The 13,261-nt window shown below is 39.0% G+C and overlaps 1 protein-coding gene across 1 annotated transcript in view; it reads right to left on the bottom strand.

Annotated features, from left to right (window-relative positions):
• Positions 1 to 13,261, bottom strand: part of RGS22 (regulator of G protein signaling 22) — a 64,787-nt gene that overhangs the window by 47,108 nt on the left and 4,418 nt on the right. The window contains exons 4-5 of the mRNA XM_076332157.1: positions 4,958 to 5,179; positions 1,075 to 1,160 (exon numbers count right to left, since the gene is read on the bottom strand). Of these exons, the coding sequence (XP_076188272.1) occupies positions 1,075 to 1,160; positions 4,958 to 5,179 (308 nt within the window). The remainder of the gene's footprint in view (positions 1 to 1,074; positions 1,161 to 4,957; positions 5,180 to 13,261) is intronic.

Here is a 13,261-nt window from a genome sequence, read left to right as displayed (position 1 = left end):
AGTTTCATTTGTCCCCACTATTTCATTCTAGGGTTGGGGTGTCTTCATCTTTAAATGCAAGTTTCCCCTTTAGCATCTCAGCCTATCTGGATCCTGATTCAGGAAAGCAACTTAAAATACTGATATCAATGGAAATTAGGCACATGTTTAAAGTTAGTTTTATTTAATTCTCTTGGGTAACTCTGCTTGATCAAGGAAATACTTTGCTGTAGCAGAAGATTAAATTTTTAGTGTTTCATGAGGCCCAGATACATGTAAAGCAGGCTGCTATTAAAGGTAAAATGGAGCACTCTTTCACAGTTTGTTTATTCTTTGCACAGTTTTCCCTTGAATGTAAGTGCAGTCTTTGGGATATTGAAAGTTAAAAATATTTTGAAATTTTTTAAGTCCATACCCCAGTAACTAGTCTGTCATGACAATTGCCAAACATGAGTTTTGTGAATCCTAATGCCAGGCTGCCTCTCCTTGTAGGACCCCTAAAACACACTGCAATTATCAGCTTCTAAACACAAACTTAAGGGATGTAGAGGCAGATCCTTCCAAAAAGCACACTAAACCTCCTGAACATCTGCTGAAAGAACATCTGGAAAAGTATAGCAAGTGTATAACTGTAAATCATCCAACTATGCCATGGCATCCCCCAGAGAACCTTGCAAAAGGAAGTCTGACCGTAGGCCCAAAGATACAAAACTAATAATGGAAATAAAAAGGACTGGCTGTTTTTTCCAAATAGATTTCATGGATTCGTATCTTTCACTTATACGGCCTCCATATTGATTAGAGAGAGATGCATTGCTACCATGATATCTCAGTGGAACAGAGATTCAGAAATCAGCAAAACCCACTCTAACTCTCTCTGTAATGGTGTAATATAGTATGTAATTCATGGTCAAGGAAAATTACAGAATGATGAGTGAAAAAATTCACTGATTTTACTTTATCCAGGTCACTAAAATGCTAAAATTAAACAGGACAGGAGGTGGAAAAAAACATATGAAGGGTACTGTCAAGATGAATTAGAAGAGAAAAATGTACAAATTTAAAACTGAGAGACAGCATAAAAGATTGCAGTACCTGTATTCAAAGTAACAGTCGCTTTCTATAAATGCTGGAAGCCGTTCTTTCTTAATCCACTGAATTGCTTGTTCTCGATCAAGACACTATGAAAAAAGAAATGCCAAAGATATGCAGAATTCTTGACTTTCTTGTTTTGTTTGCCATGTAACTGATTCTCTCCGTCCCCCTTCTACAGAAGCATTGTCTCAGGAAGACAAATATACAATGAACATCACCTTTTTTATCCAGTTTAGCCTTAATCGTGCTGGGACAATTGAGTTACTTTACTTTCCGATTAACAGCTAACAAGGTCTAAATCTGATTTCACCTATAAGAATATAACTTTTTAAAGAAATCATGGGGTTTTTTTCTTCAGAAATAATGTGTATATGAATCATGCTTTTACTGTACAATTCCAAATGCAAATTAGATGCTCATAAATTTTCTGCAATAGGAAACTGCTAATTTTTCTGACTTTATCATATTTTATAAATAGCCACTATTACATGTTTTCCTCAAGAATTTGAGGAGTAAGAAACCCTTAACTTAAATTATACTTCCAGAATGGGAGAGCTGTGGATATTAAAAACAAAATCAAACAAATAAAAAGCCAATAAGTTATCACTTTTCCCGCTTTTATGTTGGAGCATTGCATAACTGCATTGCACACAGTAACTCTTGTAGTGGAAACATAAGTGCGTTCATTATCAGTCGGGCCCATAACAGATTTCTCCTCAGGCGGTCTAAGCCTCAGTGCCTCCTCAAAGCAGAAAGGGAGGTGCCTCCAAAGATTGGTTTGGGGGGTGGAAGGGAGGTGTTGAGCAGCGAGCTACGCAGAGCCAGCTAACCAAAAAACTATGCCTGGAGTCTTACACAGAGAGCAAGCTCTCTGTTTATAGGCCACAATGATCCATAGCCGTTTCCCTTAGAAATGACACAGAGCACACTTTTTAACTTTTTTAAGTGTACATTTTCCACTCTTAGGGTATGACCTGTTTTATTTATCTGAGGTGCATTTTTCCTTTTAGTGAAGGTGAGACTGATGATTTGGAAGAATGCAGTAACTCCGCTTGTCCATAAAAACAGATTAAGTTTGGGCAAGGATGGATGCTACTTGCTATATCAAATAATCAGTTCATGTAGATTACATTTTAAATTTTCTTTCCATGAGCTAATATTCCATTAGGGACAAGGGTTATTTCTGCCTCATATATATCTGTAGGGGATTAAAAAATCTGAATTACTCAGAAAGTGGGTGGTTTCATTTAGAGAGAAGAAAATATTTCAAAATATGGAAAGCTTATGTTGGCAGTGGCTCATACAATGTAATTTGTGGCAATGGAGACTAATTACTCCCAACCACACAGTGTATGCCTCTTTTTGGTAACTGACAAGCTTTTTTGAAATACAGAAGATCGTCTCTTTATTTTGGCATTTAATATTTATGTATTTACTGACTCACAGCCCAGTTTTTTATCTGAGTGATTCATAGTTCACAGTTCACGTCTGTACATGGCTGGTACACAAAATTTTATATACTATTAGAAGGAAAGAACCTCTACTCTTTCCCCTTCCCCAGAGAAAGATGCTACATTTAATCTGATGGGTTTTGTTACCTTGGTTAGCTTCCTTACCCAGTCAGCCTTAGGCCTTGCTGGGACCCAATCCAGCAAAGCTTTTAGCACGTGTTTAAGTTTAAGCATGTGTTTAACTTCCCTTGATTAAAGTTAAACACACACTTAAGTGCTTTGCTGAACTGGGGTTTCTCTGAAGTAAGGTATGTGGGATGCCAGCCAGTTTCTTCCCATAGTTGTGATCAATTCTACCGAACTCCGTGGGGTTTTTTTTTTTAATATATTTTACGCCAAGTTGATTTTGACTATTGCTAAGAAGATACTTACCTCCATATCAATAACTTGCAAGTGTGCATGCACACATGCAGAGAACTTTTGTTTATCTGTAAATTTGTAACAATCTGAGAGGGAAGTAAAATACAGAGGAAAATACCACTGGGTGTATTTCTTAGGCAAGATGTGTTTAAATTCAGGCTGTAGCCGGAAAGGTCTAATAGGATTCTCCAATCATAGCTCATTTTCATTAGTAATGTGCCAGTGATGGCCACTCAAGGTGACTTTTTGTAGCAGCGTAATATTCAAAGCAACTGTCAATCTCTTCAGTCAGTGTAAAGAAAGCAGTCAGGGCAAAGGAGGCAGCATCACCCGATGCCTGAAAGATCAAACCCTATTTGATTTGAACTGAACTACTTGATGCAGTTGGTCTGGGATGACTTCTTCTGGTTCAGTCATAGTGTAGTACAATGAATGAAGCTGATTTCTTTCACCTTGTGTAGTTGCAGTAACAATTTTTGGCATGCTGTTTTGTAGGCCATTGAGATGCCAAGCTGAACTGGATGAGGCATCTAGGTTACCTGTCCAGTAAAGGAGGAGTCAAAAATAAGAAGAAACATCACCCTTTCCCCCAAAAAGGACAAGAAAGTGTACTGAGGCATACTGCTCCTCAAAAGGCCATAATGCTTCCCATCTATGGAAAATGGCCCAGAGAAAGAAATGTATTCTTAAATAATACAGGAACCCTGTTGCTCCAAACCACATGAAAGATGTAAGTAATAGTGAAATGGCTTTGAATTTGTCAAAAAAGGCCATCCACAGTTGCAATGATGTGAGGTTATCCCAGAGAGCAACGTTAGCCACACTTGCACAAGCACACAACTTTTCCTCAGTTGAATCCTGAGAGCAAATAAGTAATCGAGAATAGCTCTTCTGCTTCTGTGCTTTCAAGCAAAGTATTTGTGAAAATAATTATTTAACATGGTAGGGATGTCTGTGAGCCTTGTCCTATTGTAGCATGTGTCCAGTTTAGATGCAGATAATTGCAATGTCACATTACTATCATTTTGTTAAACATCATTGCCTTTTGACCTCTCTCAACACTGTTTTCTTTTCTGAAAATCATTAAGTTTATACTGGGCAAAGCAGCAGACTGTTACAACTCCCTGATTTTCTCTCAGCTTTCCAGCTATGACATAATTTAGAGCAGCCGCCTCTAAAAATGTAGTAAGACCTTAGACTGGCCTTGAATGAAATGAACTGAAGTCACATCAGTCACACCAATGCAAAGTAAGCAAGAAAGGAATAAACCAAGTATTCCAGTGAAATATTTTTTGTCCTCCAAAGCTATTGTTAAGGTAAACTCCCACAACTAATTATACTGTCTTGTAGTCTCTCAGGTGCATATGGTGTTTCAACTCCCAATTTTAACCTGCCTGATTTGGTGCTGAAGAAAGCCCTGAAAGTAAACAGGTAAGAATACCAAAATTGATAGTGTCTGAGCAAGTCTGCATCAACAATTTTTTTCTAAAATCCAACCTATCTTTCCATTAATTTAGCTTTCTTGTTGCCGAAGATTATTTTCTCTGGCCATTTCAGTTGATGCTAACCATGTAAATCCTTTGGGAATTAATGGAAGAGAGACTTATGTGTTGCCAGACCACAGATGAGCTCATAGCCACACAAGGAAATTAATTAATAAGGAAAGACTGAGATGCATTAGTTTCAGTCAATTTGCACATTCCAGGGATCACTAGTAAAGTAACTGTTGTCATAATATTTTTTCTTTTAATATTAAAAAGTATTCAGACCACACAACTGAATCCTGACCTACAGAATCTTCAAAATTCTGTGCTACAGGATCTACATGTGTAATTCCATTCACTTGTCTGCTAGACACATGTGCATTGCAGGGCATAATTTGGCCCATCATTATGTTTTCCTAACATAAATTAACATTTTTCCCAAGCTACCAAGCCAAACACAACAATAACTACTGCCAGTATCTCTACAGTAAGATCTAAATATAAACTCAGGGGCTATAAGATGCTTACCATAGCGTTGTAATTTGGATCAATATTGAAGGTTGGAGAAGCGCTGCGCATTTTGGAGAGCTGCCCATCATTCTTTGCTTTCCTTAGAACATCATAAATGGAGTTTGGAGGTTTCTGATCACGTAGAATTTTTTTCAGCTGGCTTTCCAAGCATTGTGGGGCATCATTAACTACTTCAAAAACCCCAAAGTCAGAGTTAAACTTAACTGGCTGGGCAAAAGTCTGCAAAAGAAGTTTGGAAAGTTTATAACATTGTAATAGGGGAACTCTCTCATTTAAGAAAGTTAATTTTTATAGTATAGAAACATCCTACAGAATGCAAGCTGGTATTATGAGGCTTCTTTCTCTTGCCTGCTGTAGTTTATGTTTAGGGCCCGGAATAATAGTTTTTCTGCATTCTTGTTCTTTAGTCTCTTCGCTGTATAGCTTTCCAAAGCATTCCTAATTTTTGTCTCAGCTATGCTTAATTGTCAAGAATTTTACTCATTCTAGATCACAGACCATTCTTTTTCACATGCAAATAATAGATCCATTACACAGATGTCTAGAATATACAATTCACAGTGACTTTAGTAACTGTGCTGCAGGAGACTACTTACCCATAGGATCAGATCTTCAGTGTTATTCTCCCATTCATTACCACAAACAATCAAGGTTTGAAAAGATTAGCAATGAAGCTAACCTTTTAAATGTGAGATGCATTCGAGGAGGATGAATCTGAAGATTTCCATATGTAGGAAATGCTTTTCACCATATTGTTACTTGTAGGTCAAACAACTACCAAAACCTATGGCCTGTAGTAAGTTTTATTATACATCACTAGTTCAGTCAGATACTGTATAATACATGAGGTAGACCAAACTTCAACGTCAGCTATGTAATTGTAACTTTTGTCAACTCCAAAAAACCCACTGCATATGTACACATTAAAACAGAGCCATGTTTCATCTTTTCAGGTCTGGTATTAGGTACTTCCCTAAAAGACTATCTTTCAAATTCTCTTACTTGAAATGAAGCGGGAAAATATGGATGGATTTTACAGAAGTAATGGGGGATACCTGACAGTTATGAATATGAGATTATATACAACCAGAGCATATAAGCATCTCCACACTGAGCTGGAGGACAAGAAGGCGTGTTGTATTTAAGAACTGAAGAAAATCCTGGCCATATCCAGACCCAGTGCCAAAATTCTTTTTGGCTTCGTTCCAGACACGATCCCACCTGGTGTTTGTACAGTTGTCGTTCCCCTGCACTTAATAAGATTATTTTATTTTTTCAAGCACTGTATTTTTCATTTCCTTGAACTTTTTCATATATCACATATATACACACATAGACATAATTCTTATACATACTACATACACTGAATACATGCTACATACAATATAGAAATATATTACAGACCAATTTTATTATTCTTCACACTTATATAAGTCCACAGTAACCATGTCAGTGTTAGCTATTTTGTTGCTTCTGTTTGAAGCCCCCTTGTTGATCAACATCTTGTAGAGCAACACCCAAGATCGAACCATGTGGCTGCAACATGTGGTTACAACATTCCCTACTTATCCCATAATGTCTCACTGTGGAGGCTCAGCCTGGCAAAGCACGTAGCATGTGAGAGCTTTAAGTGTGTGATTAGTGCCTATGACATCAGACTGTCACTGCTCAAAGCCATGCATTGAATTGCTTTAGTCTGTTTAGTTACCTAACTTCAGTTGAAATCATGGCTTGGTTTTTGTTCTCTGACACCTTGTGCCTCTTTTGGCATTAATTTTCTCCAGGGTACTCTGCAGGTTTTAGTGTTTTTTCTCCAGATGTACTGAACAGCATTTTAAAGAGGCTTTTATGTGTAGTAGATTTCTCTATACTTCATTCAGATCTCCTCCCAATTTGCTATGTGTACATTTCATTTACTTTCAAACCTAATTTGGGCTGCTACCAGCTTTTAAGTGACTAACTGTGCAACCTTAATAACCTCCAAATGTATTCTCCCTTAGTTATTTTTTCATGTTGTTAAAAAGGAAACAGAAGAAAGTACACTAAGAAGCAAGGTGCTTCAGTCTCTCAGGATTTGAAATGCTCTTGCTTGTGGAAAAAAGCAAACAAAGTGCAAATTCCATAATATAGGGCTACGTGACTAGACATGACCAGATTATTTTAGTTCCATGTTATTCAACTTGAAAACTAAGCAAAGACAACATTAGTTTATCACACACATCTACTTTTACTTAATCCTTTGTAGCTTACTCTAGATATAGGTTTTTCAATACACATTCTAGTTAACTGAACAGAAAACGCATGGCAACTTTAATGTAGTTAAACAGATGCTAGTGACAATTTTTAAAATGTAAAGTGTATTGCTATTTTGGGAGTCTGACTACAAATCATTTATAAGACAAATATACTAATGGAACAAAAGAACATACACTCATGGGATAAGAAGATTAAGACTTCATACACTACATACTTGACTGAAAAACGTGGTTCTAGTCCATACTTTTGGTTTTTGGACCAAGGTGTAGTTACTTATCCCCAGGAACATCAAAAGGCATGCAGTCAGACAGTAGCCAGTAGATCCCCTTTACTTGACACTAGTAAGACTACATCTGGAATACTGCATCCAGTTTTGGGTCCCCAGTACAAGAAGGATGTTCATAAATTTGAGTGAGTTGAGCAGACAACCACTGAGATGGTCGGAGGCTGGAGCACTTGCCCTTTGAGGAGAGGCTCAGGGAACAGGGCTTGTTTAGCCTGAAGAAGAGACAGCTCTGGGAGGACCTAACAGCAGTCTTACAGTACTTACAAGGAGGTTACTGAGAAGATAGAGCCAGGCTTTTCATGGGGTTGCCTGGTGGGAGGACAAGAGACCATGGTCATACACTGAAACAGTGGAGTTTTCAACTGTATGTAAGAAAAAAGGTAATTGTGGGACAATTCGCATTGGAACAGACTGTCCAGAGTGACAATGAAATCAGTTGTTGGAGATTTTCAAGACCAACTGGAGAAAGTGCCAAGCAACCTGGTGTCAACACTAAAGTATTGACCCTGCTTTGGGCAGAAGGCTGGGCTACAGACCTGCCCAAAGCCCCTTCCAGCATGAGTGATCTATGATTCTGTACAAATCCCAAATTCTACCAGATAAAGCATCCCATCAAGGTATTGTATAAAAGCATTTTAGAACAGTTTAAGCCTTTCTGGGGAAGCGTATTTTGCTGCTTAAGAAAACTAGAATGATAAATCAGAATGTTTTTATAAGCATAATAACAGACAAGGTAAGTCCTGACCATCTTAACTCATCCCCGCCACAAACATAAAAGTGATAATGTTATCACAAAAATCAAATGGGAACACAAAAAAAAAATTAATCTGATTTCTTGTAGGAAACATTTTCCCAGTTACAGTACAGGACAGAGAGGATCAGTCAATCCATTTCCCTCTCAGTATGTGAAAAACTTTGGAGCAAAACACCTAACAACCACCTAACCATTCCCACACATTACAAGCCACAAAAAAAACCCTGCTCAATACCCTGTAGCTAACTTAAAACCTTTCCCACAGAAACCAAGTGCCATAAAATCCTACAATGTTTCACAGGACAATAATGAGAGAGGTTTATGGCACCACCCCTATTTTAGGTCGTTGCAATAACAAGGAATCTCTTCAGTGAAGATGCCTATGTTAAGGAGTGGGTGATAGCCTACGCTATAAAGGAAGGGGAAAAAATTATCCTTGCCAATCTAATATACTAAGAAATGTCTTTCTTACCCCACATTTGGCAAGTGCTTTGGCTTTTTACAGACAAGTAAAATACACTAACGAAAGACTAAGAGTATCAATGCATTCTTCCCTACATTCTCTCTCTAGTTTGGGCCAATTTTTGATCCTTTGAAGATAGAAAGGGAAAACTCCAGAGCCAAATTATACCTCAAGATGTTAAGAAAAAATAAACCAGGTTTGGCAGGAGCCTTGAAGCTTGGGGTTCATACATTATCAATTTAGCACAATAAATAGGATCAACAAGGAGTTGAGAATACCAACAAATAAGAAGTCTACAGACTTTGCAAACTGTTTCACTCACAGGCAATTCTCCCCTTGAAGCCAGTATGACCAGTGTCTCAGTGTAGTCATCTCAGCTTCAGAAAAAATCTCCAAGCAAGCAACAAAAAGCTGTTTTCAGACTGTGGTACAGCCATACTATTAAATAAACAAACAAACAATCGCATGTACATTTTTTACAGCAAAGACATTTCTTAGCTGTCAAATGCACATTGAATATGGTTTCAGCTGAAGAATAAATAGAATACATAATTCTGAAACCTAAAGTTATACACTTAACTGAAGGGAAGGCAAATTTCTCTCACTCCTCCCAAAACAGAAACCAAAACAGCATCCATCACCATGTTGCCAGGATATCAGACATATAAATCTCACTGTTCTCTGCCTTAACAGTTTTCACATATACTTAACTTCAGATACACTTAACAAATGTGTAAATATGCTCACCACATCCCACCCCAAGTAATGTAGTTTGATCCCAAGAGAAACAGAATGACCGCTGCTTGGCCGCCTCTTAGGTTAAGGCCCTGAAAGGGTGGGAAAGAATAGAGACCTCATCCAGGAGCTTTGCCAAAAGTTCCTTAAGATGGGTATGTGTGTATCATAAATAAGTGTCAGTGAGAGTCCAGACCAGAACAAAATTTGAGCAGCTCTAGGAAGTGCCTTGAAAATTCACACTGCACATGGTCAATGGCAAATTTCCCTTTAACTTTAATGAGTCTAGGATTTCCCTTCCGTTGATGAGTAAGACACAAGTCACAATCACATACCACAATCTAATTAAGAGAGAATAGCATTTTGAGTAAACCTGCTATCAATAAGAAAAAGGTCAGGAGAGCTTCTTTTGCTTCCTTGAATATCAAAGATATCAAACAAATTTTAGTCCTGGGTAAGACTCAACATAACATGCATGTAGGGCCTTACTGATGTAAAAGCCTTTTTAAGGGAGGTTGTATTGGCACCTGCAGTCTCGCTCTACACACTTAGAAAAGACAACAGGAAATTAATGAGCATGGATTGATGCCTTGAATTGATGCATTGAATTATCCACAACCATCTTCAAACGGAGAATGGCCTGAACTCTGCAGCAGAGTGAATTGCTTTTTGCTTTCTGCCCTTTCCGTCATCTGCTACTTGTAGATCAGGCCTGTTTTTACTCTTGACAGCATCAGTTTTCAGGACTTCTGTTTTCAGAAAGACCAATTGGCCCAAACTTTGTTACTTGTGCTTTAATTGTTTTCAGAATCATCACCTACATCAAACCCTGGATCCCAGACTATTCAGCAGAGTCACATTTAAATTAAAACTGTTAGCTGCACACTGGCCCGTATCCGTCTTCCTAGACCATTTAGCATAATTTTTTTTTAATTACACCACAACAGTTTCTACGAGCATGAAAATTATATCAAGCAATCTACCTACAGTATGCTGCCTCTTCTTTCTGTGTGGCACTATTAATACATCTGTGCTCCTTAAGCAAGGAAAGGAGAATATGTTTAATGTGATAAAAGGGATGAAGTAATTGCTTCATTCTCTTTTGGTTTTTTTATGAGCGGAGAGCTTTTATAGTGAGAACGACTTTCAAAAGAAGTAGTCTTCAAATCTGAAGTTGATAAAACTGTGGTCACTTGGTATCTTTCTGCTGCAAGGGAAACCCACAGCCAGGGACTTGCCACCAAGAGTGCCACCTCCTGAATGTGCTTCAACTGAGGTGCAGGTCGCTCTGTTGTCTCTAGTGCAACTCTTCGAGGTCGCAAAGAGGAGTGTCTTTTCATCAGGATCACTGGTAAATCCCCAGCACGGACTTGGGGTGGAACGGGTAGCAGGCAGCTTGTAGAGTGCAGGAGAACCAAGTTGACATTACTGCGCTTTCTTACTGAGGCCTCCAGCACTGAGCTGGATGAAGAATTCTGACTTCTGAATTTTCATTCCTGGCTAAACATATTCTTGGATGTTTTAAATACATGGATCAAACATTCAAATTCTAGGGATTCCTGACCAGCTAGAAACGGAAATGTATCCAGGCCAAGGTTTCTCTTAAGTCTTTCATTTTAGATTAGTTACTAAGGAAGGTGTAACTCATTTGTATGTCATGTAATTGGTTACTGCTACTGTGAAATCGCTGTACTACTGGCAACAAATGCCCTCACGGGGTTTTTTGTATTATTTTGTCTTTCAGAAATATTTTCCTTACAAACTGTTCTTCATTACAGTATGTAGATCTTTGAAGTACTTAGATATTTGTGTCAGATTGTACTGAATATTATTATAACAACAGGATCTCTTAAAGGGTATACTGTAAATCAAAGCAAAAAAAAAAAAAATCTGCTGCTGCTATAGTAAGTCCCCAGTGACACAATTTTCCATATGCTAGTGATGCATTATAAATCAGTACAGAGGCAGTCTCTTAAAATAAGCATATGCTATCCCTGATTCCTTGTATCAAGTCACACAATATTTTCAGTTTAACTTGTTGCCTAACTACTAGCACACCTGGGTAATACTGTTCCTAGGCAACAGCGTATAAGCACAACAAGAATAAAGCAATGGAAATGTCAATGCGGTGTTTTAGTAGAAGCCTTCTGAGAAGGAGAAGGAAATGGGGAATATAAGGCATTCAAACCACAGAACTCAAGGCATTAATAGAACTTAATCCTGAAGAGGGTAAATCCTCAGGAAAAGGTCAAAGAGAAAATAAAACCAATTATGGGAACATTACAGGTAAAAATAGCTAATAGAGCATCTGTTTTCATGAAGATATGTAAATATATAGAAGAGAGACCATGTGCCATCTTGGAAATCTACCAAGATTACCAGTGTAAAACACTGTTTACTCAGGAGTGTCTGTGAACTCTTTTCTGTGGGCTTCCAGAACAGTCAGGAGTGCCTGGACAATCGCTGTGGTTCAGAGCTGCTGAGCTGCGCCAGGACTGCAGGCTGAGGAGCCCTCTGAGGCCAAGGAGAATTTTTGCCTCTAATAGTTGTCCTGAAATATGTGCATGTCCAAGGAGACCCAGAGACTAAGCAGGCTGAACTTCTTACTCGCTCCATCTCCTGTGATTTGGGGAAAACTTGAAGCATAGTTTCCAAATAAGCAGCAAAGGTGCGGAGGATGGTATTCCTGTGCTAAGAACAATCTGGCACATGGGAGGAGGCCTGGGTTTAAAAACTATGTAGTTAGGCTTGAATTTAGGCAGATATCCTAAAGCAGCTGCAAGGGGGGGGGGGGGGGGCGGGGCGGGAGGGGGGGAAGCAAGAGGAAAAAACCAGCCCTCTCACCACACATTTCCTTCCACCTGTGTCTCCCTAGCTTTGTAAAAATTATTCTTAGGAATCTTGCAGTGTAAAAGTAAAGTCTGAGCTCCTGAGAGAAGTCAGTATCACCGCTGTGCACAAAACCCACACTCTGATATAGAGTTGTTTTAATACCTCCAGATTCTATTTGAAGATCAAAAATTGGCATAGGGGACCCCGTCCTACCATCCTTAGTTCTACAGCTCCCATCAAAAATCCGTGATGCAGTTTAGAGAGTACATCTAAGTCTAGTTCAGTTTGGTAAAACTGAATCATAATTGACTTTATTCCAATAGTGGCTGCACCATAGTCTTAGGTCCAAAGAGCATCAAGAAATATTCTGCCCCTTCCTAATACTTGTGATGGTTCCTGCCAAGCAAGTTGTAGAAATGGGTATATGTTCTCATAGAGCAGCCTGTTGGTCTGCAGTGCTTTAGGAGGGGGACAGGCTGTGGGGCAGCTCTGGGGTAGATCAGCTGGGAGACCCCGCAGGAGCCATGAGTGACACTGTGGACAGGTCTGTGCCACCTTGCAGGGGAGTAGGGTGTGAGGTGTGAGGATGGAGAGGATGGGGATAGTCAGAGCCGAGATTACTAAGACGAAGTTGGGTGAGGTTGCTGCATTGAGGGAGCAAGACAGTACATGTGACTCCCATGAGAGTGTGGGGAGGCAGGGTAGTTGATGGGGAAAAGGAGCAAAATATAGGGCAACTGGTTAAATATAGGGCATTGGATATGGTGGTCTAACTGCAACTCAATCAGCATGCAGAATGCAGCGTAAGGCTGCATCCTTCTAGCTGCAGATGGGAGAGGAAGAGGAGGGGAACACCAACTTTGAGGTCTTCACAACCATGAAGAGAAACAGAGTTGGTTCCTGAGGAAAAGTGGTTATTAATCACTGAGTACATGGCCAGAAGAATGTAAAAAGACAAACATTTGTTATGTCGGC

The sequence above is a fragment of the Aptenodytes patagonicus genome, chromosome 2, assembly GCF_965638725.1.
Source record: "Aptenodytes patagonicus chromosome 2, bAptPat1.pri.cur, whole genome shotgun sequence".
Taxonomy (NCBI): Eukaryota; Metazoa; Chordata; class Aves; order Sphenisciformes; family Spheniscidae; genus Aptenodytes; species Aptenodytes patagonicus.
This window is presented reverse-complemented; position numbering and strand designations above follow the sequence as displayed.